The following is a 24893-nucleotide window of genomic DNA, read 5'->3' as shown; positions in this document are numbered from 1 at the left end:
TATTAAGACAAGTTCTCAGTTTTGCATTACAAGAAGTGGTTCTAATGTTTTGACCACCGTATTTAAAATGACATATAATGCTGAGACTCTTTGGCTCTGCCCAGCCCTCCTGCTCCCTCCTCTGCTGTGTTCTACAGTCTGCTACACTCTGCACAGCTCTTAAAGTATCATCAGGTTCCAATCAATAAGTGTGCTGCAAAAGTTACTAATCCAGCAGAAATGTAAGTTAATATCAGTACGTTATTAGCTCCCATTCAACTCTAGTTACCTATCTGAATGCTGGACTAAGAAAAAGTTGAGGAACTAATATTTGTGTGATGTGAAGGCGGCTGCCTTCATCTCACGTTCAGCTCATTATTTTGGTTTTTTGAAATTCACAAATCTACAGTTTTGCATCAGTTTCTCTTACTGACTTTTCCCGGTGCAACAGGCAGCAAACGTTTCAGCTCTGATAAACCCACTGAGCATTTTCCTACCCAGCACCAAACAGCAGATGGACACAAATGGTGAACAGAGTGCAGCATTAAGCAGCTAAGGAGTCAGACATTTCCTTTCGAAGTTTAGTGGAGGCCAATAAAAAACTATGAAAATGTGAATGTGGGACTTGACTTATGGGGATCATTAATAACAATGTTGTTTCTGCTGCTTAACTACAGGGCAAATGCGGCCTCAAGGATTAAAAAGAAACAACACGGCTGTTCTGTAAAATTATTAGCATGTCTGTTTTCTTGTGAACTGTACACAAGCCTTGTGTAACAACTTGCATCACATATGGACCATGAAAAAGGTTGAATACTTTGTGAACAGCACAGAAAAATATTCTGATATCATCAAATGTTTTCTAAGAGTCAACATGTTAGATTAGAACTGTAACCATAGAAACGATGACGAACCCTTATTTCTGTGTGAAATATATGGAGAGATCAGAGGGAAGTGAATATACACTGAAGGAGAGAACAAGAGTGATAGACAGACTGAAGGGTTGGAGGGGGAGGAGGGGGCTGTTTGGGCATTGCTTTGGCAGTGCTGGCGTTTTAGCAGCGATCTCCCTAGCAACAGCGCTGTTGTGGATGAGCAGCCTCCCGGCTATCGAGCGCCGCGGACGCAAATGTGGGCCGAAGGACCAAAATCCTCGCCACTGAGATCTCGCGCTTCTATTTTTAGCTCGACGATTGTTAAGTTAGTGGTTGCGGAGGATTATGGGTGATGATGAAGATGATGGCGAGGAAGAAAAGTGGTGCATTCAGTCACAGCTGTAACACTAGCTAGCAGAGTCTTTTTTTTTTTAAAAAAAAGGAGAAAGGGTGATGTCATTGGTACTGAGAATCCAGCTGAAAGTAGGGCAGTCTGAACAGGAGAGGGGAGAGGGAGGGAGAAACAGAGGGGGAGGCTGGGCTGACCTACATACAGCTGTGCGACCTGAGGGGTGTGTGTGTGTGTGTGTGTGTGTGTGTAGCCATAGTGCAGCATGAAAGAGAAAACACAACCTCATCAAGTGGTCAGCCAAAAGAAATCGAAGAGGAGAGGAAGAGGGAGGAGGATGTGAGCAGTAAAAAAAAAAGAAAAAAGCAGCACAAGAGAAAAGGGGGGGGGAGGTAACTGAGGGGGAGAAGGAGGCAGAGAGAAGAAAGGGCGTCTGCAGAGAGAAGCACTCAGCATGACACAGGCAGAAGAGTGTGTGTGTGTGTGTATACATGCTTTGATGGCATCATTGTGAGGACATGTCGGCTGCTCCTCTCTCCTTCAAAGGGCTGAAGGACGGGAGACACTTGGTTTTAGGGTTCAGGAGATAGAGTCAGCGTTCGGTTGCTGGGGGATGCGAACGACTGTCCTCAGAACTACTGAAAGACGCGTGTGTGCGTGCGACTCCAACACGTCCCCATCTGCTTTGCGTAATTGCAGTCGCAGTGTTTCTCCGCTGCAAATCGAGATCAGACCCAACATTCCCATCAAAGACAGAGAAATGGAACAAATAAAGACGGAAGCGTAGGACAATTCGCAGTCTGTATCTGCTGGTATTCCCTGCAGTGTACTGTAAAAGTCCACGTCGAGTCCTTGAAAGTAGAAATATTCAGTACAGGTATGAAAAAAATCTTTAGACTTTTTTAAAAGAGACATTAACTATTAACTATAATTAGCATGAGCAAGGGTGGAGAGTGTGTAGCTGGTGTTGCTACAGTAACTAGCTGTAGCTCGTCTGCAGTGTCACAGCTATGAGGTGCTGGCGCAGAGATTCAAAGCTGCTGTCTGGTGGCACAGATTCCTCGGTCTCGTCGTTACTTCGTCTCTGATTGTCCTGTCACAGTGTTCATGCGACATGAACATGGAAACTGGCACAGGGATGGGAGGGGGAGTGGATCACGGCCTCTTTGACTGGGGAGCGAAGCGATGAGATGGAGGATCACAACAAGATTCGTCTTTTGTGTGTGTGTGTGTGTGTGTGTGTGTCTTGTACGGTGAGATTTACATGGGCAAGTGGCAAGAGACAAATATGTGACTCCTGTCAAATTCAGTCCCTGAGACAATCATCTCTTTCCTCTTTGAGAAGTTGGAGACAAAGAAGAAAGAGGAGGGAAAAAAAAGTCTGGCTCAGTCAGAAGGGAAATCCCAACATTTGCTGCTTCCTTGATGAGATAAAAGAAAAGTCTGTGTTTATCTGCATCTGTTTTAAAGTAGCGCGGCACATTTTCGGGAGACTGTCCCTCTGATCAGAGTAGATGGGGAATGACAAAAGCCAGAGGCTGAAATCATCCACGTGTCCCCCTGAGCATCAGTGTGTTGAGCAGTGTTTTATTATTTGAAAAAAACTCGTGGGGATAACGTGGGGTTTGTAGGACAAACCGTGTCTCGGTATCCGACCTCACGAAGACAAAGAGGATTTGAACGCCGGTTAGTACCAACAGAGAGTTTGAGTGAAAGTTTATTCTCTTTGGGGCCTCGAGCAGCAAAGCTACGTCTAAAGTGAAATGGTTTCTTCTCTGCTTGTTGCATCACAGATTAAATATTTCAATTCATTTTTTTCTGTTTGCCAATTCACAAACAGAAGTCGTAAACTTGCCGTCTAACTAATGCTGCTTTCTTGCTTTTTTTTCTCCCCGTCCCTTTTCTCCGACAATCCCCTCTTTCTGTGTGATCTTTTCCTGTCCCCTCTATTTTCTCTTCTTGTCCCACTGTGTCTCTTTTATTTTTCCGTTTCTGTGTTTTCTCCTTTTGGATTTGTTCATCTGTCGTTTCTCTCTGTCTTACCTTTGATGTTTCTCCATGTCTCATAAATATCTGAAATACTCCTTCAACGTTTCCTTTTTATCTGCTCAATTCTTCTTCCACCTCATCCCCTTCGTCTCTCTTGTCCGAACGTTTGGTCCCTTCTGCTTCCTCCTCACATCACGTGTATCTTTCTCATCTTTCTCATCCTCCTCCCCCGTCCTCCCTCTCCATCCCCCTTTCACCCAACAACCAGCAGTAAGTACCGGCCTTCATCGGAGCAGCACAATGATAATTTCTCCCTGTCCACCATCGCTGAGGGCTCCCACCCAAATGTAAGGAAACTGTGCGACACCCCTCCTAACGTCCCTCATGCCCGTGCATTGGCTTACTATGATAACATTATCTGTCAGGTAACGTGGTTCTCGCCTCTCTCTCACCCCTTTTTCTGCACCTCCCTCCCACCAAAACCCTGCCCGGGCTCCCTGACTGCCCCCCTAATGCATGGGCATGACTATTCTCCGATACTCTGAGGTGTGAAACGCTAAAAAATATGGGGATGGTCAAAGTGCAAGCAAGGATGGCAGGAGTTTTCTCATTGGGAGAATCCCAGTTTTCATAAGTGTTTCAAGAGTGTGCAACTTGTTCTTCAGTGCTACAGAAACTGGTTGAAGTGTAAAATTTGACCGAAGAATTAAAAATGTTTTTAGCATTTTAAAAATTCTAAAACACGTCGCCAGCACAAATGTTTAAAACGTAACATTTGCACACTTTTTTGGAGGCATTGCGACTTGAGTTTCAATGGTTAGTATAGTTGGTACTAAAGGTTAGTAATGGTTAATTAGTATGGCTACAAATCTTTTATTTTTAATATGTTTCTGATCATAATTTAAGCACGAAGAGAAAAAACAAAACAAAAACAGAGATGGAACATGAAAGCAAATAAACACTGAAGCATAAAATTTGAAAAGTCAAGTCTCGGTGCCCTTTCTGAACTCCTTCAGCAATTGGCAGCAGGTTAAGCTCAGTACACTGCAACCACTTCTAGAAATAAGGTCTGACAGAGCCGCTCGTTACTATGGCAACTCATGCGATGAAGAAGACAAAAACAAGTAGTTTCCTCTGAAGCTGCTGTTGAAAAACTCAAAATATTTTTTTTTTTTTAAATCAGGTTTTAAACTTTGGGATGTGTGTAGCACTAGATTTTATGACTAAACAGTGACTGAAGCAGCAACACAGAGAAGATGCTGCATAAATCAGCTCACTTGACACAGCTGGGGTTAGAGGTTAACCCCCCTGAACCAATGCTGTCTAAACATTTATGGACTGTCCTCACAGTGCAGCTATTGCACCCCGCTGTGGCTTTAAAATGATCCCTTAGAAGAGAAAACTCCCACAGTCCTTTGCTGCCACCCCCTCCTAACCCCATCCCTTTCTAAACTGCTCTATCTTCTGATCACCTCTTGCATCGGTGTGTCATGGCATGTCCACCTGGTGGCCACGCACTGCTGCGGCTCTGCTTTGCTGTCTGTATTTCAGCCTTATAACAAAAAGTCTGCTTTTCTTGTTTATCCTGAAAGCGGGTGGGGAAGCGGGAGGGACTGTTCCGTTTGTTAAAAAAAAAAAAAAATGGTTACGTTTTCCGAGGGGATGGATTGAAGGCCACAACCAGGTAAGAAAGCGGTTTGGGGGATCTTTGTGGAACGGCCCGGGGTTATTAGGATAAACATCTGAGATGCAACGCCTTGCTGCTTCCTTCAGTTTGCAGCAGAGAGCCAACAGGTGCCTCACTAACTGAAGCATGGGTAGCTGTTAGCAGCAATGCTAATGTTGTAGCAGCATGGGTAGTTGTATTGCTACAACTAAGGCAGAGCCTGTCTTGTTTTTCTTTACTTTATATTTACATTTTCTGTATTTCTAGGATGTGGTACCACCCTCTAACAACTCCATCAGTAATTTTGTTCACGTTCAATGCTACAGTAACCGGTTGTTTCTGCATAATTCCTAGTTTCTTTCAGTCTGAGTCAACAGTTCATCTTAAGTCAAGTGCTTTAATATAACCACAGCCAAATACCATTATCACTGCCCTGACACACACCAAAGCCCATAATCATAGTATTAGAAAAGGATCCATCATCACCTTCTAACAGCATCTAACTCAACGGCATCTGCACATCACCACCCCTAAAGTTCCCGATTAACTTTTTTGAAAATGTAGTTTTTGCCCACCAAGAACACAAGGATGCACACGGGGACATGACGCCACATACTTTACTCCCGCTGACAGTTTGTGCCGTGACACTGATTGTGAGCTGGTTGGAAGGCTATAAAAAAGTAGTATTAAAAAGAGACTTTGTTTCTTTTAGTTTAGACTGTAGCTACAAGTGTCTCGCAAACTTTTTTCCTGAATAAAGGAGCAGCTCCACATATGCGAGATGTTTGTCTAAAGACCAACGCTGCTTTTTTTGGTCTGTATGGTAAACATGAGGCTTGAACCAGTCTGGACTTTCCAGGTTTGGATTTCCAAACCGTGAAGAAGGTGTTTTCAATGGACTGACATGTTCCCTGTCCCTCTGTGCATCCATTCAGACTAAAACAGGCTCAACAGAAATATGTCTAACTACTAATTAATACAGATTTATTTTCCTAACACGTTTTCCAAACCGACAAAATCCAACTTGGCTAATTCCCCAAACCAAACCACCATGACAACCAGTCCCCCCACCCCCCACCACAGATAAATGTTAAATACACTCACTAATAAATCCCCTGTCTCAACTAACGGTCCAGTGTCTATGTCACTTTGGTCTAGAAGTCCACCAGAAATAACCAAAGCCTGTGTTTTCTGTGGTGATAGAGGAGAACGGCCAGGCAGCAGCAGAGACTTTGAACAAAGTCAGCATCTACCCCAAAGATACTGTAGCCCACTGGGAATATCAGCTGATGTCTGAAAGGGAATCTCCTAGCACTGGTCTCTGTCTCCAACACTCGATCGCTCTCTATCTATTGTATCTGTCTGCCTCCTCTTTCTCTCTCCGTCTGTCCTGCTACCTAACCTCTCTGCCGCTCATCTCCTGTCTTTCTGTCCACTTTCGATCAATCTCTCCTCCTCCTCCATCATTCTGTGTCAGTCTCTCATTCTCTAACAATGCCTTGTATGGTTTTTGAGGAATATAACCCTTTGCCCCATCCACCTCCCCTCAGAAAACCATGAGCAGATACACCTGGGAGTGTAAGACCAAAGAGGAGTCCGACTGTGAGGTAAGACCGAATCCCAAATGTCAGATAGTCTCGCCCCCTCCTTTCTCACCTTCCCAAACAAGCTCTCTCATTGTTACTGTGGCTCTGTCGATCACCCTTTCTCAAGTCTGAGTGGATCAAGCCGAGCCTTGCCCCCCCCAAAAAAGTACTGTAACCCCAACAAACTACACATTCCAATTCTCAAAAATAGACATTTTCTATAATTTATTGCTGATTTATATCATAGGCTTTTATTGTACCACCGTGCTCACAAGTATTTCTGATAAACCTTATAATATGACAGCTCTTGTAAAGTACAAGTAAAGCTGAAACCAGACTAATCCTGACACGGAATTAAGGATCAGGTGTAAAGTTTATTAACTGCTGAACGAGGAGCAAATGACAAAATTAATCCATGTATGATAAAATACTCTTTTCCACATTTTTTTGTTAACACTCTGTACATATCTGCTCTATTTCAAAATTGGAGCCAGGACGTTAATTAGTTAACTCTTTGCAATGCAACCCGTCACCCGAAAGGATTAGGTGCAAGCCCACGCAAGCTGCAAAGCCTGGAGTCCAACTCCAAAACCAATCGTAAACCGACATTACAAACTGCAGCAGGAAACTGTTAATTTGGTGAGGACCTTGTCATGTGTCCAGACACACACACACACAGACTCTGACACAATTTTAATTGAGAAATTCCTTTGAAAAAGGCTGAATTCACAGAGAAACACACACACAAAAACCCACTCACAAACATTCTACATACAGCCAACACACACACACACACACACATACACACAGTGCGGGCACTTCTGCACAGTAACACAGAAAGCACTTATGTTTCCCTGTGGTAATAGGAGCCTTTGTGATTCATTCATTGTGGTGGTAGATTAAACGTACTTGTCCTCAATCTTCTCTCCGCAGTAATTCATTCTGCCACACAGTTTCCTCTGCAGCAAAAGGTGAAATGGAATTGTGTTTTGGTCAATACTAAATAAATTCAACACAGAAAATGAGTATAAGAGTATTTCATTTTCCTTTGAGTGGTGCTGCTGGTATGCAGTCAAACCGTACATTCAAAAAATGGTCCTTGATGCATTGAGAAAGAAAATGCCAGGACCATCTAGATGTCCCTGCTTCCGAACGTCCGGTTGTTAGCACCAAAATACCAAAGGAAGACTTTTGCAACATAAATACTGAAATGGTAAAATGCAGTGTTTGCATGGAAATCTGTTAGTTAGCTTAAAACTTTTCGGATCCTCGCGATAATTATGCTCAGTTATTGTCTGAAAATACAATGATTGTGTATGAGCTGCCGGCTCAAGGCCCAAGCTGAGGACCCTGCTCTCCCACTCTGCGCTCGTAACACAGCAACAAGTCCAAACTAGTTTAAAAAGCGTTCCAGCTCTGCAGCTTTACGACTTTCTTGTTTCTCTTCTGCTTCCCTCACCACAACACCGTGTGCATACAAACACACTCTTGAATGCAAGCGCAAGCCTAAAATAGACACACATGCACACTGAGAAAATAAAGCTGTCAGTAAATGAAACCAATTCACAAAAAAGTACTCTGCATACGCATATGTACTGAACACACACACACACACACACACACACACACACCCCTACTGTAGCAAACACAAATATTTAAATGGGAATTGCTAATAAACTAACACCCACAGAAGTGTATTGATGCTCAAATGTCATAAATGCAAAACACATTTAATTAGCTGCAGGGACGGTGCTGAACAAAACTACGTTTTCCAGATACAAACATTAAAACAATTAATAAAAACCACCACCCACCACTTATTTACGACCACATTTTCCACTCACTTCCTCACCCTATGCAAACATTTTCTTTTGGGCAATTAGAATAAAAGTTAAGGAATCCGTTCATTAAAAAAATTGCAGACGTTAATATTCATCCCAGCACATGACCACGCATCTCAGAGTTGACATTAATAGCTGTCTCATGGTGGCAGAAGACGAAAGGTCATCTTCTGTGCATCACGGACACAAATACATGATTTCAATCGGGGCCGAGTTTCTACACACGAATTCAATAGCTCACAAAGATTTAAAATCACATAAAACATGTAGCGGCTTTTCGAAGCCCGGCAAGTAGGATCTGCTACAAAAAACCAAAAGCTTCTCTTGTGCCTCTAAACACAACAACTGCATCTTTGAGTAAAACTACTCAGCACTGAGATCTCTACTAACATTGTTACTACCAGTATCTTAGAGTTATCATAAAAAAATGACCTTCCCGATGACCTTTACCCACCCACTACACGATAAAAAGGACATTAGGAACCATGTCCATGTGCCTCCATCTTCATCATCATCACAACCCTGTTTATCTCTGTTCCCACTCTCCTAAAATGACACCCACTTTAAAGTCCTTGTGACTCTGTGCTTGCCTGCCCCTCCTCCACCTATGCACAACAACATTAAAATCCAACAAACAAAACATTTTCCAGTTTCACGCTGACGGGAGGACAGAGGGCTCCTATCCCGTAACCATGGAAGTGACATATCCACACGTCCTGCCTGAAGTTACTATCTAGGCCAACGGCCAGCGGGTAAATGCTCTCACTGCTCTTACTTTGAAAAAGTGCCACTGATACTCAAATACACACAATCGTCTATGGTGTGACTGCACAAGACCCCAGGGTCTAGATTTGGATGAGCGTGTATGTGTGTGCATGTATGAACGAGCGCATCTATCTCACAGTACTCAGCTTGGGTGTCTGTGTGGATGGGTGTCCCACAGTGTGTGTGTGTGTGTGTGTGTGAGTGTGTTTTGGATGCCCCGGGACGCCTCAGCACAGCAGGGTCGACGATGAGATGCATTATTAATGAGTATAAGAGGCTGAAAAAGCAGACCGAAAATTGACTTCTTCCCAATTCCCAATTAAATTCCAACTAATTTGATTAAAACATCTAAATATGTTTTGGTTTTTTTCCCCTCCACTGACTGTTTGGGTATGTATGATGGTGGTACCCAGAGATAGTTGGTATATGATTTATTTGGGGAAATTAAAATGGATGAAGCGGGCGAAGCAGGAGGATGTGGGGTATTCTGCATGAGCGATTGCCGTGGAGGGGGGGGGGTCTCCTGCATGTAGATGTGCATGTGCATCGTGGTTTGGCTAAAAGGGGCGGGGGGGATGTCTCTCATGCAGTTCACCTCACTGCCTCCTCAACCGTGCACAGTGTGCCAAGCTGGCATGTTGATTGTCGAACTGTGTAGCCTTCGATCCAAGACTTTATGATTTTGATTTTCCTTCACTGGGGGTTTCTGGTAGCATTTAAGTGTGAAATGAACGGAAGACAATAGCTACTTGGAAACTGTAAAGCAAGCAGGTTAGTCTGTTCTCATTCCCAAGGGGTCAAAAAGCGATTCTATCCAGTCCTTGTGCCTTAATAGCTGATGTCTACAGTATCAGTTTGCGTCGGTGATCAACGCAGACATAAGTGAAGTACTATGAAAACCGTTGTACTTCAGTGGATGCTTCGGAGTGGGGGATGGTACAACAACATACAGTAAGACCACGGTTTGACTCTAGTGCGAGATGTCGTGCGTTTTAATGATGATCATGACGAAATAGGTGTGTGACGCCACTGTTTGTAGCTTTTTGGTTTTATATCGTTTATCTTGTAACTTTACCACATCCGGACGTTTTTGAGCCTAATCGCAACCCATGTTGTCGATCAACGTAACCTTACTGTGAAGCTGTGCGTGACCTTAACGCAGTGTGTGCATAAAGTCGTTCCCGTGGCGTAAACCGGTAAAAGAAGTGCACAATTTGGCGCCTTGGGGATGAGAACCTGCTACTCAATTTTGAACTGTGGGAATCTTTGAAAGCAAAGCAGTTGCAGATGTTAATTTTAATCCTGCTAAAGCAGAGTTATGAGCAGCAGTTTCGCTTGTGTTTTCAAACTCTCACCTTCTACGATATGTGCACATGGAAGTAAAGTAAGATTAAAGAGACAGAATCCATGTGCTTGTTTAAGGCTAGAGAGATGTAGAATTTAGTAAAAAGACAAAGCAATCGCACAGCTATGAGCTTTGCTGTCTTAAACTGCACATTTCTTCCTCTTCACTACGTAAAGGACAGACTGTTTCCAACTGGATGTTGGCACTGGTACTAAATTATAAGATGCAGAATCATCCAATCTGGGCAGAGGTCCTTAGGATTGAGGACAGGTTTTCTTTGAAGTTTAGCAAAGCTGAGGTCTTTTAATGAAATCTGATTGTGGTGGTTTAATCAGAATTTATTTTCCACCAGTCTGCAGCCTTATTGTCATGGTTCTAACTGTCCTCTCTACCCCCCATCCTTCCACCTCCACCTTTCTTTGGGTAGGATGATCCTAATTCCCAGAACAAGCTGGAGGACCCGGTCAAGGCCCCGCCCAAAGAGGATGACTCCCTCAACATCCACAACTCTCTGACCCCCAAACACGAGAACCATAAGGTCCTGGGCGAAGAGAACTCCTCGGAGGTAAATTCACTGCAGAACAACATGATGTAAAAACAAAACACAAAAACAAAAAACCCCAGCAACCTGACAACACGACACAGAAAACGTCAAGGTGCGCCGGCAACGGGACCCCCCAACCCCTTCCTGCTGTTCATCCGTCCGCTGCCGAACGCACCTAACCGGTCAACCAGCCAACCAACCAACCAGCCTAACAACGTACCAGCTAATCAACACAGTCTGCAACCGTCTCCGACACGGCAACACTGCCACCAAGCGGCTTGGGCCGCTGCAAAACCTTACACCACCACCACCACTGCCGTCACAGCCCCAGCTGAGAGTAAACCTGCCCCCTACCAGCCTCACCCTGCCGCTGCCTTGCGACTCCTTCCTCTTACATCCGTTCACATCCCTGTTTTGCAGCCCCTTCCCCCTTGTTGCTGTCACTCTACTCTCCTTAATCTCGCTAACCTGCACATACACACACACACAAACAGTGAAAAGATGAAAACATAAACATGCATATATGTGTACACACATATTCACCTTCCCCTGCCTGCATTGGTGTATTTTGTAAAAAGAAAGAAATCATACAGAAATTTAAAACGTACGTAAAACGTAATTGTAAAAAAAAAAAAAAAAGTTAAGATAAAGCTACTGAGAGGTTTCGATGTTTGTCTGACTAATCCAGTGAGTATGTATAAATATTGGAAAAAAATGCTTGGATTGATTTAAAAGAAGCAACACTATGTGTCTTGATTTTCAATGATGTGATTTCTAATCCTTTGATGTACTTGTTTTTTTTTTTTTTTGTACTTTTTTGGGACTTTGAACAGAGAATAAACAAATAAGATTCAGACCGTTGTTGAAATAAACCTTTTTAACATGACCTCTACGGATCCTGTGTTTTCCTCAGTGTCGCCTCCTCGTCCCGTTCTGCCCCCTGACCAACCGTCTTTGCATGGCTTTGAACGCTGCTTCATACTGTGGATCCTTTGTCATAAATGTGTTGTGCTGTACACACACAGCAATTAAAGTCAGGGGCGACTGTGGCGCAGGACGGTGGAGCGCTCATCCACCAATCCCACAGTTGTTGGTTTGATGTATGTCGAAGTGTCCTTGAGCAACACACTGAACCCCAACTTAGTTGCTACTAAGCAACCAACCTTTTTCCCAACACCATATATATTTACACACTATTGACCTTCTTCCTAAAACTCAAATGTTCTTTGAGTTGAAGAATAGTTTACACACTGGGTAAAGTCCGCAGCCATACGAAGTCAGAGAGTTGAGTTTGAGCCTCACCATCTCCTGAGACAACAGTCTGTCGACTCTTAGAAAAACACTGTTCGTAACCCATAAATCATAAAAGCAACTACCAGGAACCAGTTTGCTGCTTCGGCATGTTTCCTTCCTCCAGAGATGCTTTCCTGTTTCCAGCTGGTCACACATATACACGTGCTCACAAATGCAAGTACATCCCAGTAATGTGAACAGATTGAGATGAAAAAACACACCTGCTCTAGACAGACAAGATAAAGTATGTGAACCCTTTGGGAAATACCTGTTCTCTGCGTTAATTGGTTATAAAAAGTGATATCTGACCTTAATCAAAATGAATTAAAAGTTAAAATATAGCCAAACACAATTCGCTGGGCAGCTTTGTAATCGCTGGAATCATGAATCATGGAATCATGAATTCAATATAGGCAAGAATAATACAAGAAAGCCATTCTGTCCTAAGCTAGTGGAGCTCGATAGTTAACGTTCAGTGCAAATTCTATCACGGACAGTTTAAAATTGACATGTCTGCTCTTAATTATAAGCTATAGAAATATCTTATCAAGGTTTTATAGGTTCTAATTAAGAGTTTGAACCACATGCAGACACACTTTAAATAGTTAAACCGCATCCTTTTTTTTCCATTATTCTTGTAACATCACATTTTAAGGCCAATTTGCCATCTTAATGCGGGAGTTGGGTTCATTGCAGATGTAATTTACGAAGAGACACAGAATTAACCATTTCAATATGTGTTTTTCTACACACAGCCACACACCCTCCCACACACATCTCAGCTCTGCTCTGTAGAACTTTTTGTTCTATTCAGGGTGTTGAACTGGCACAATGCAGCACACACACACACACACACACACACACACACACACACACTTACATTCAGAAGTTCACAAAGCATCTGTCAGCTTCCCATGGTCAGTCCCACCCCCTTTTCTCTGTCTTTCTCTCTCTCACACACACACACACACACACCATTTAAAGACATGAACCAACTGACTGCTTTTAATGCATTTATTAAACATTAATCTTAATTCCCAAACCAGTGTGATACAGTCTCATGTGCTTCAAGAGTTTGAAACAAGTCCAGTCATTTGGAAACTCCTTAAACCCAAGTCAAGCCACACGTCATTCGAAAACGAGTCGAAAGCTGGGTCACGAGTCACGAGATACGTTTAAAGTTTAAACTTAAACTTTAAACTAATTTATTAATAAAAGTCTCACGTGAAACTTGAGTTGAGTTTAAGTCATGTTCCAAGTGCTGTTGCCAAGTCATTTAGACAAGTTTGAGTAAAATCTCAGGTAATTCAAGACAATTCAAGACCAGTCTCATGACTTGGTGAGGCCCAAGTCTAGTCTTGAATCTGTCAAATTCAATGACTCAAGTCGAGTGTTCAGGCATTTCAGGCAAGTTTATATGTCAGATCTTTTGAGATGACTCCAGTGGGTCCAACAAGTGTTATGTAATGGAAGACAAGTCCAAAACCAACCTAACTGCAGAATTACTTTATTTTCACACGTTTGTTTCATGTCAGCTTCAAACTTTTGGACCCAAGAAGACTTCTAATCTTTTAACACATGAATTCTTGATAATGTCTGGAGAGTCAGGTCTGGACATTGCCCAAACTTGTAACAACGCACTGAAGATTGCCCGAGACTGAGGTGTTCTTACACAGGGACAAATTAATTCATATTATCTAGATTTTAAGGATCTTACAGGATAAAGTCCGGGTAAAGTCCAGACCATCCGACTCACATGCGGAAGTCTAGAGAAATTTAGGGTAGTAGTGCATTTAGCAAAGCACCAGTATTAAGTCTTAAGTTATTGGAGTGTCAAGTCATCTGAGACAATCCTCTAGTCATTGAATACAAGTCGTCTATTATTGTTATATATATATTTACATATATATGTATATACTGTATGTATATATATATACATACAGTATCTTTAAACCAGGATTACTTTAACGCCTGAACATTTTGAATCAGGTCTTGAGTTAAGCTTGTTTCAGACATGAACTCTAGAGTATGTCAGGAGGATCAAGTCCTGACTTTGTCAGGAGTTTCCCTTTCAGACATGTAGCCAACATCGGGAGATGGTCCGTGTGAGATGCGTTCTCACAATTCCAAAAACAAACCTGCGGAAGCGACAGTGCTTTGCTTTGTAATCTGGTTATACACCACAGAGTCTCGTGCTGTTTTCCAGGTCCGCTCCTACAGACAGAAATTCACAAATTTCGTTTTCCTTCTATTCCTACATTGTCGTTGTGTTCGTATGAATGAATGGGTTCTTCAGCTTCGGGTGTTTGTATTTGCCCGGTTTTGCGGCACTCGCAGGAGATGGATTCCAGTCCATGTCTGAAAGTTTCTTTAGTCCCGCATTCAAGCCTGTGTCAAATCTCCAGTCCTCATTTTGTGTGTCAAATCTACAGCCAAGTCTTAAGCCAGTTGTCTAAGGGCAGGTGAAATAAAATGTCTTCCGTCTAAAAGTGTGAAACCCTGATTGGTTCCCACAGTGATGGAAATACAAGAACAACAACACACACTTTAAGTCACGTGATGATGCCTGAGGGGGTCTGAAATGAAGTCGCAGCACTGCCAGCCCTTTGTCGGGTTTCTCCTCTGAACCACTAAGAAAGTAGTGGGCTAAACAGATGCACTGTGGGGAATACTTCCCAGAGAGGAGGGTGCGGATGGCCTTGTGGGAAGGTCTGGGTGCCCTTTTCTTTCTATAAATAAATAAAGTGGGGGTAAGAGAGAAGTTCAGCCCCTAGAAGGTAGCGGAAAAGAGTTTATATTCAGGATAGGAAAGAGCAGCAGGCAAGCTGAAAGAAGAATGGCAGCGACAGTGAATATGGACTCTGTCAGCCTGCCACACACACACACACACACACACACATACACACTTCTGATAGTTGGCACATGCAGGAGCGCATGAGCACATCTTCAAACACACACACATTAAAGGAGGGTCGTCTGAATTAGAACGAGTGAAGCCAGAGGAACCAGCAGACACCATGGCAACAAGTGGGCAATACAAAGAGAAGTGAAGCAGGATTCAGGGAGGGGGAGGTAAACACACTGTAACACTTGTGTGCCTGTTTCCAAGAGTAAAGGCAGTTTTATTAATACTTGGCTATTAACCTAAGGGGATACTTCTTTTTAACTCTCTATCTTCGGGGCTAAATATCTTCTTTTCAGGAAAAAGCAGCTAGTGAAGCGTTGTGGGTGGGCACCATCTCCTCTTCCTGTAAACATTTGCCATTCAACATTCATCCTCCTCCCCAGATTGTTTTTTTTTTTAGAATATAATCTAAAATGCAGTTTGCCTGAACAAAGTGGATTATCCTGAAAGCAAGCCAAATCCCACAGTCCCTGTTGTGTGCAAACTTATTTTCTGACCCTCAGGTGAGGTTTCATGCTAGTGCATTAAGACAATCTCGTTTCCATGATCATGTGGACACCTGACTGTCCTGTAAGGTGAAGTGGTTGTGCAGGAATAAATAGCAAGCTGCCTGAACAGACTCTGGAGAGGATCACTTAAACTTAAAGGAGCAGGAGTTCTTCAGAAACCAAGGTCAAATCGGACGCTTGCCGTTTTACCTTGGACAGACACGTGTTTGAAATGAAAAATCGTGCTTAATGTCAAATAGTAAGACTGTAAACTCAAGACTCCAAAGTCTGCTACAAGAAGTGGATAAAGGATAAAGCTGTATTCTGTATTCTTCTACGTTTCTAAAATGAAAAATATCAGGAACAGCCTAAATCCCATAAAGTGAATGATCAGCTTGTGTTCTACCACAATATCTAAGGCCGTTTCATATTTTTACCCGACATTATGCTGTGTTGTGTGGGCTCGTGCTTTCTAGGAATTAGACAATGAGAACACGAGGGTCAAATACTAATTACAAAACTAATTCAATAAGTGGACTTTTAGTTTCAGGCAAGTAAAGACAGAAAATGGTTGTAATTTTATATTTATGACAGCAGTAAGAGGAGAGTGTGTTAAAGTGTGTGTATGTGTGTTTTTCAAAGCCACTAACCTTCTCTCTCATTTATCTGCTGCTGATGGCGATTTCATGCATTTTCAGACGGTGAGGGCCTCATTGCCATGGAAACTAATTCAGATGCTACAGAAGAAGAGATTCAAACTCAGTAACCTCTGGGTTCATCGGCTTGCAGACACACAAACACACATACAGATGGATTAGATGGACGAGGCAGATTAAGTGACTTTCATGCAGATTTGCTGTCAGCTACTAACAATCTGTAGACTGCTGGAGCATTAAAACTGTTCTCGATTTCACTTTAGGTTCAGCGTTATAGCCCGTGAGCTCTTCAGAAGGCTCTAATCCTTTCCCACACAGCACTCCAGCTGTCACTTAACAGCAAAAACATTTTCTTTTGATATACGGTGTCAGTTGTCAGTAGTGCAGATGATACATGTTTGTGGCAAACTTGGGGAAAAAAAAGAATTCTGAGTGCAGTAAAATGACTCATAAATAGGACAGATGTCCCGGCGTAATAATGTAATGACCATTCATCGTAATTCTTACTTACATAACACAGGTAGCAAGAGATATGACTCAGACTGAATGTTAATGTAGATTTGTGGCTGAATGTGTAAATAATCTATTATTTACACATGTGTTAATAATCAATCAACTATTATTAATAGTGTCATCACGTCAACATAAAACATAAGTTTCCAGCTTGTTTCCATTGTGTGTTTCCAATTAGTCATTTCTCACAGGTTTATCTAAAGGAGCATAAGCTGCAAAATATATTAACATAGCAGAACTAAATTACTAATTGTGTCTAATTGCTCATTCTTCATATGTGCTTTACTTTATTATTAATAATGCATTTACACATAAGCAGCACATGCATAGTGTCAGGCAAATTAAACTGAATGACACTTTATTTGTGAGCTACATTTACGTGTTTAACGCGAACTCATGACCTCTCACATCATGTGACCGCTTGTAGGGGTCTTGAAGTCACCAACACTATTATGTTTTGTATTTCAAAACACAATTTCCAAATTATATTAATTGCTCATTTTAATGTAATAAAATACAGCTTTTTTCTTTGCAGCTCAGGATGAGGTTGAATGTAGTTCTAGCATAAGAGGGTGGGGAAAGCAGAGAACATGGTGAAGGCATGTCAACATTTTCTCTGTCTTTTTTTTTTATTTTTTTCTGATGTTCCGAGTCAAACCTGCTGGGACTTGGGATTTATCAGCAGCCTGTGATTGGCTGATGATGTGGTGGAATGATGGCGTTGGGATCCTGACCGAGCTGTTGTGATTGGTTGATGCAGGTGTGAGCGCATGACGGAGTCATGCGAACACACAAAGTCATGCATGTATGTATGTCTGTCTGCGAAACCACAGAGGAAAACTGCTCGGATGAACCCAAAATGTGCACATTTGGATTCGAGTGCATGCACACGAAACAAATTCCCACATACCCCACATACTGACACATTTGTAATCAAAAATCACAAGTGCGCTTAGGTTACAATTACATGCATGAACGCACACGAGCACAAGGTGGGTTTTTACTAAGCCGCCTGAAAAGAAGGGACTGAAACCAAAAGGGAGGAGGGGAGAGGGAAGGGTGGGTAAAGTTGAAATGAATGGCCCTGGCACTGTCTCGTTTACTAATGAGGCTCTGAGGAATGTTGCTGATCATAACGCTTCTCATGGAAACCACTGATATGTTACAAGCCTGCAACATGTGAGTGACAGACTAGTTTGGCAGTGTGACTTCCGGGAGCTGACGAGTGATGCGATCCACCTATGTGCTACAGCTGAAACCACAGTCTGATGATGATGACTAAATCAATTCTTGGTATATTCACCTTGTGGTGGTGGTCAGTGATGTAGTGTTCTCTGTTTGGGCTCCATCATTGGGTGCGTTACATTTCTCCCCTGCTCATCAGAAATCACTGCATCAATAGAAAAGAAAATGGGAATGGACATGGACGACTCTCACTACTGATGCTGTGGAACTGCTGGTTCACTGCTTTGGGTCAGACTCATATGGTTCCGCAACCATGGGATCGTGTTTAGATATTAATAGATGTATCGTTGTAATTTTGACTTTGAGTGAGGGACTTTGGTGATACCCTCACTTTTTTCAGAGCTGGCTGTACATCTTTTCTGCTACTGACTATTCAAAGCAGTATTTTATATTTTGCCCACTGCTTTAGTGCATGTTTACGGCGGCTTTAGCTCAGTTGGTAGAGCAGTAGTCCAAGAGCCACAGGGTCAGTGGTTCTACTCCCGATCCTCCTGGCTACATGTTGAAGTGTCCTTGAACAAGACACCGAACCAAGAAATTGTCCCTAATGTCTGCTACTTACTTGTAAACTGCTTTGGCTCGAAGGGTCTGCTCACTGTCTAATTGAGACTGTTTAACTCTTGAGGCATTCTTTGTCAGGGATCTGCCAGTCAATCAGACTGGATCACCAACTAGGTCGTGTCCAACTGTTCCAAGACTCCAGAAACTCACAGTCCTGATCCCTAAAAGTGGTAAATGTTCTGTGTGTGTTGGTTTGCTGTAATTTCACTAATCGTTTTCCTTGTTTTGCAAATTTTGGGTCCTGTTTCACCTTCCCAGTCTTGAGGCACTGTTTCCTTGAGGAGACACAATTGAGCCAAGTTTAAAAGTGATTTCTAAAGTCAATATCGTGATTACGGTGCATGTTCTCGATTCAATTAGTGTTTAATGAAATTACAAAACCTAACTCAACTCAGTATGTGTCCCAACAGCCCACTTTTGACAAACAGTTGGGCGGCAGTGGGGGGTGGGCAGCAATGTCTCAGTTGGTAGTGTGACCGCCCACCAGGCATATGGTCGGAGGGCTCACACCCCGCCCTCCTTAACCACATGTCTAAGAGTCCCTGGGCAAGACACTGAACCCCCAACCACCCTTCCTCGTCCCTAGCCTTGCAGTGCCAGTCCAAAGCCCAGTGGAAATTGGGGAGGGTTGTGTCAGGAAGGGCATCTGGCAAATAGCGTGTTTTTACAATCATTTACAGGGGTCAGCACTGATTTGTGAATTTGTGAGTGTGTTATGTAAGTCTCTCTGAATTTACTTGTGCCTTTTGCTGTCAGTAACCAGTCCATTCCCCCACTGTAAGGTTACCATTGACTTGGAGCTCCACTTCGCAAAGAGGACAAAGTCCAAGCATTCAAACGGGCCTCTTGCCTACTACGACGTCTACCTCTGCAGGGTGCCCGAAACCAAACCCAAAATCCCCGACAGGCCCCGTGGCAGCCCAGCTCTTAACACCGCCAGCAGAGCCAAGGGTCGAGTGCTGCAGTGGGAGGATGACACGTATCCTCCCTCTCCTACGTGTTCTTGTGCTAATGTCTGCCGCCCCATCAGTACTCGCTCGCTATCGGGCAACGAGCTTCAGTGGTCCAGACCATGGATTGTCAACCAGTACACCCCCCAGTGAACTGCTCCTCTTAAAGCTCAATGTCCTGGCTGTCAGTCTGAATGTATGTGTTGCATTTTGTCAGTGATTATCAGCACCTTATGTTTAGGAAAGTTTCCATGGACCAGGAATGTTGGAGGTTGTATGGAGGTATTGAAAGTTTATAATAAAGTTTGTACTGTAACTTACAATCATCAGGTGGATACAATTATGACTTTAAACGATGTCGGCTGGATGTGTATGTGTTTGCACTTTTGCCATAAAAACTTGGAAAGGTAATAATATATTGCTATGCTTTTATGTCGGTCACAAATGAATGAGTGCAGCTTTGATGTCTCATTTTGGATTATAATATTAAAAATGAATGAAAAGTTATATGACTGAAATGCACATTTAAGCATCCACATTGTCTAACAGCTTTGAATGTGACACATTTGCATATTATCACTGCTAAATTGTCTCCTCTTTCTGAGACTTAAAAGTGCATTGTTATTGACATAATAAAACATGTTCAACAGCAGATTTGTTGCATTTACAGTCTTGATGACTCTGATATGATACGGTTTGACAAGTACATACTGCCATCTGCTGATCCAAAGAAAGGATCAGATGCAAATTTGTAATCTGTCATTTTACATGTAAGCATTTCATCCAACTGCTCTGCATGAACCATGACTGTGCAATAAGATGGATGAGTTACATGAACCGAACTGAATTTGATCACAATTAAGATGTAGATCATAAAAGTTGTACGCACAATTTCTGCTTTTTGTTCTAATGCAGAAATGCACTTTTTGTTGCAACGATCATCATCTAGACAGACAAAATATTTACAACAGGTAATTCAGCGTTCAGCACTTACAGAACAGACCATTAAAAAATGTGTTTATTATACATATTTTGAAAAATGCCTCTTCATAAATTACATCTTTTATTACATGTATTTATCAATGGGTTGATGCCAAATCCACTTGGAATAAAAATTCTCACGTTCTCATAACACAACACGTGTTATGACGCCAGCGTGCTAGAACCACAACCTTAATCATAAGATTCTGAAATATCTTCAAGGTACACTTGAACTTCCTGGCAATCGCTTTTTTGTCTAATTTTATTTTTCTGTCCTTTCGGCTCATCCAGTGAGTTCAGAGCGGATCATTGTCCCCATGTTGATTTGGCACAGTTTTTACGCCAGATGCCCTTCCTGACGCAAACCTCCCCAACTTACTGACAATCACTAATATGGACATACACGTGTTATTGCCACTGAAATTAAAATGTCCTGCAGAAACTTCCTTGACCCACAGATTTCTGTTGATTATGATTTTAAATTGTTAATTAAAAAGGCAATCACATTCCTTTTTCAAATGCAAGTATGGAGGATTAATGCTTTTCACGTTTTTTATCTATTTCTTACCATTTTCTCTTCTTTTTATCTCAATTGCCTGAGTATGTGTAATAATCAATTAATACCTGTGACAAAGAAAAGATGTGTGAATTCAGGGTTTGCATCATTAACAACATTAGCAGGTGACCCTGTGTGAACTCTCATCCGGCAGATTAGCAAGTAATCCTACATGCGATTATAAAATTATATCAATAAGTTACACAAAATAATGTGTAAAAACATGTTAGTGATTAACCAAGGATGAAACATAATCTCAGTTTGTATCCATTCATCTAACGCTCACATTGAGGTAAAAATATATCTTGATATGTCAGAGGTCTCTTCAGTCATGTGTTCAATTGATGCATTTAAAGAGGAATCTAAAGTAGTGTGGAATAGTCACCAGCGTCTCTGATACATAATTTGACGCCGTGGCCAATAACGTGATTGCGATTCGGGTTCTATCAATTCAATAGTGTCTTTAGTGCCACTACTTTCTGTCATTAACGCAAACCCGCCAGCAGGAGGCGCTGTCAGACCCGCACCGTGACTTGGAACACAACGAAGAAGTCGTTCACGCGCTGTGAAAGATGGCCGCATGTAAACAGGCTCATCGTGTCCTCACACTTAAGAATTCTGTTTGTATGTCCATATGTAATAGATAAAAAACGCAAAACACTATTCTGTACTACAAGGCTGTGTACGCCAGTGAGCCGTCGCTAAAGGTTTTTCTGAAGTCGGATTTTTTTTGCGCTACTAGAAATTGGGTACAGAGTGCACGACTTTCATGCTACGTGACGTTAGCACGGCAGCTAGCACAGACTTTGGAGCTTTCATTTGAAGAAGAATCTCTGACATTAATTTTATCCGATGACTCCATAGGACGAGTCTTGCCAGTGTTGCTAACAACTCCTATACCGTAACGGCTAATTATTTAACGGTTTGCGTTGGCCAGTAAGATTAGCGATGTATACAGAACTCAACAGTATCCTGAACACTACTCCTGACAGCTTCACACAGGTAACGATTTTCCCTTTTTATTCCAGTACAGCTGCGATGTCACTCATCGTCTTTTAATCCGTATGGACACTTTGTCAGAGTTTCTATTGTGTGTGTGTGTGTGTGTGTGTAGCAGCAGCAAGTAGAGCATCCCCGCAGTTTTCTTACTGTCGAATGCTATTGTCACGTTTGTAACATGGTGTTAAACTGCAGGGTGAATTCATCTTGGTGTCAGACAAACACAGCGATGCCTCTTTTCTCATTCATCACTTCCTCACCTTTTACCTGCGAGGTGAGCAGTAACACCTGCAAGTGTGCTGTGAAAATAAGACAGACATTTAATTCCATTGAGGTCTGCACGACAATTGATGTATGTTTTCTGTTTCAGCGCGCTGCAAAGTGTGTTTTCTGGGCCTGGTGCAGTCCTTCAGTCACTACAGTGCAGTCAGCCAGAGATTGGTAAGTTTTGCAGATATCAGCCTAGTTAATTTCTGCTGATTTTGAAAGTCAGTTTCCTTTGCAGCAGGTGAAAGATTGTGACTATTAAAAATCTTTTTTTGATACTTTGCATTTCTTATCACGACCTACTGTATGTATCATGCCATTTTCAGTCAAAGGTATCAGTTTCAGTTGAGGTCCAGATGAGTAGAACACAAAAGCTCTAAAATTAGTTTGGCAATATGACTGATTATTATGTTACCTTGCTCTAATTTAAATCTCAAGAGCTATGTGTTACATTATGTCATATCTTGGATATGTACTGTACAGACACGGTTATGGCTTTAAAATAATATTTGTTTTTATTAGGGTGTAAGTCTGGCACAGGCAAAGGAGAAAGGTCAGCTGATATTCTTTGAGGGACTGAAGGAGTCGCTGTCTGTTTTGATTCCTCAAGAAGCCAACATAACAAGTCAGGCCATTGACTTCCTCAGGTAAAACGATTTAACTACAATATTTATCACATGATGTATGTAGATCTTGTCATATTGTTTTATCAGCCTATTGGTTGTAGTTTCATTTGCATATACTTGTCATTTAATTATCACTTGACTTTAGTATCTATATCAGCAATCCAGCAATAATATATTGCTAAGTTATTGAGCTACCTAAGTGTTTGTGAAATTTTCTTCTAAGGTTTTGAATGTTTTTTGCCTGTGTAGAGACCCTGTAAATAATAACGTATAACTTCTTTTTCAGTCTAACACTTAGTGGCCTGTGTCTAATCATGTCCATCTCCGTTGTGTTTCCATTGTCAGGGATCCCACCGTCGGCCTGCGTAGATTGTATGAATTTGTCCAGTCCAGTTTAAGCAGCTCTAGTGATGGTGAAAAAGTAAAAGATGAGGCCGAGGAGTGGGGATCCCCTGTGCTGCTGGTAGATGACCTCAGTGTACTGCTGAGTCTGGGGGTGAGCGTTGGAGACGTGCTGGACTTCAGCCACTACTGCCAAGCTATGGTCTGCTCTCAGTTACAGGTGGGACTTGTTTTTAACTGACGGTAAAAGTTGCATTTCTACATAACACGTATTTGCCTTGCAGTATATTCATTCAGTGGATTAGGATGAGTTTTAGTGAACAGTTTTCATAAAAACAATGTTGGCACTCATCAAAATCATTTTGATTGTGACAACAGGGGAGTATGGTGATGCTGGTACGTTGTGATGGGGAAGAAGAGGAAGATGACGGAGATGAAGGCTCAGAGAGGCTCTTAAAAGGCTTGACCCATCAGTGTACCCTCGGTCTTCATGTGAAGGGTCTTCCAACTGGCTACTGTAGGGACATACACGGGCAGGTGTGTGTGTGTGTGTGTTTTGTACAATTTTTGATTTTAACTTAGTCCAAAGTCCTATAAAAACACAGTCTAGAATTTTGGTGCATGAATATCATTCATCATCAGGTAGTTGATCAGATCATGAATAACAGTCATGTTATTTTCTGTATTAATCTTTTGATCTAAAATGTTCCCAAGCTAACATATTCATAATGCTTATTTAATTTGATATAATACCTACTAACTATCATATTATAAAAGACTACAAAAACAGCAAATATTTCCAATGGCAAGCAAGACCCAATGAATTTGCTTAAAATACTGCTTGAAATAATTAACTCATATTAAGCTGTACCAGATGAAATATTACATATTGATACACTACAGTAATACGGGTATGGAACACTGTATAGTCAGCACACATGGAACGAGAAAAAGGTTATGTAAATAGCATATTGAGCAAAACCGGAACATTTTCAATAAAACGTAATGAAACATACAATGTTGTTGGTTTTTAGGTGGAAGTGTGTTGGAGGAGGAGACAAGGTGATGGACCACACACACAGAAGAAAGTCTTTCAGTACAAGGTGCACGATAAAGGAGCCTCTTTCTTTGCCCGTGGGACGTCGAGCGCGGTTCTGTAGTCCCACCTTCCACAGTGGGTGCTGAAGTTGACTAATTTACTAGCCATAGTCAAGCTGAACATTTGGCTGGCTGGAAATGTCAGCAACCCACCCTGGACACTAGACGGTCTGAAGGAAGGGCAGTGACGGTTGAAAGCCGGGATCCTGGAGTTCTCCTCAGATGTTTGTCTGCTCAAATAAAAACTCATATTATTGTCCATATTTCACCTGCATGAATCCGCTTTTTTTTTATGTTGACAAGGGTGTTTGGATGCCAGTGTTTGTATTTACCAGTTGACGTTTTACAATGTCCACTTTTTTTCCAAGGAAATATTTGGGCGTAAGTGATGGAATCATCTTACCACTGAATAGAGCTGTGATGACAGTGATGAAATAAAAACCCAAGAAAACACTTAAAGACCTTCAGGAAGAT

General features: G+C 42.1%; 2 protein-coding genes across 14 annotated transcripts in view; both read left to right on the top strand.

The window, feature by feature from the left end:
- The window catches only part of cspg5a (chondroitin sulfate proteoglycan 5a), a 42379-nt gene extending 30554 nt beyond the window's left edge, over window positions 1-11825 (top strand). For 2 of the 13 annotated variants that reach the window (XM_067510395.1, XM_067510403.1), the window contains 3 exons: window positions 3461-3617; window positions 6409-6465; window positions 10823-11825. In XM_067510395.1, the coding sequence (XP_067366496.1) occupies window positions 3461-3617; window positions 6409-6465; window positions 10823-10990 (382 nt within the window). In that variant the 3' untranslated portion in view covers window positions 10991-11825. Of the gene's footprint in view, window positions 1-3460; window positions 3739-6408; window positions 6466-8935; window positions 9038-10822 lie in introns of all 13 variants that reach the window. The other 11 variants (XM_067510406.1, XM_067510401.1, XR_010914842.1 and 8 more) reach the window with 11 other exon arrangements.
- A 9805-nt stretch (window positions 11826-21630) lies between these two features.
- elp6 (elongator acetyltransferase complex subunit 6) lies at window positions 21631-24886 on the top strand. The gene is made up of 7 exons (XM_067509356.1): window positions 21631-22089; window positions 22282-22360; window positions 22457-22527; window positions 22876-23000; window positions 23325-23541; window positions 23700-23858; window positions 24356-24886. Exons 1-7 carry the CDS (start codon window positions 22036-22038, stop codon window positions 24479-24481), a joined length of 831 nt encoding a protein of 276 aa, XP_067365457.1. The 5' UTR covers window positions 21631-22035; the 3' UTR covers window positions 24482-24886.
- Window positions 24887-24893: the final 7 nt, after the last annotated feature.

Source organism: Channa argus, chromosome 7 (assembly GCF_033026475.1).
Source record: "Channa argus isolate prfri chromosome 7, Channa argus male v1.0, whole genome shotgun sequence".
Classification (NCBI taxonomy): Eukaryota; Metazoa; Chordata; class Actinopteri; order Anabantiformes; family Channidae; genus Channa; species Channa argus.
Note: the sequence above shows the minus strand (reverse complement) of the source record. Positions and strands in the feature narration are given on the sequence as shown.

Bases quoted from the DNA above. Each gene is read 5' to 3' on its own strand.
- elp6 (XM_067509356.1), top strand. From the start codon at position 22,036: ATGTATACAGAACTCAACAGTATCCTGAACACTACTCCTGACAGCTTC. The intron at 22,361-22,456 runs GTGAGCAGTAAC...TTTCTGTTTCAG, and splicing joins CCTCACCTTTTACCTGCGAG to CGCGCTGCAAAGTGTGTTTT. The intron at 22,528-22,875 runs GTAAGTTTTGCA...TGTTTTTATTAG, and splicing joins GTGCAGTCAGCCAGAGATTG to GGTGTAAGTCTGGCACAGGC.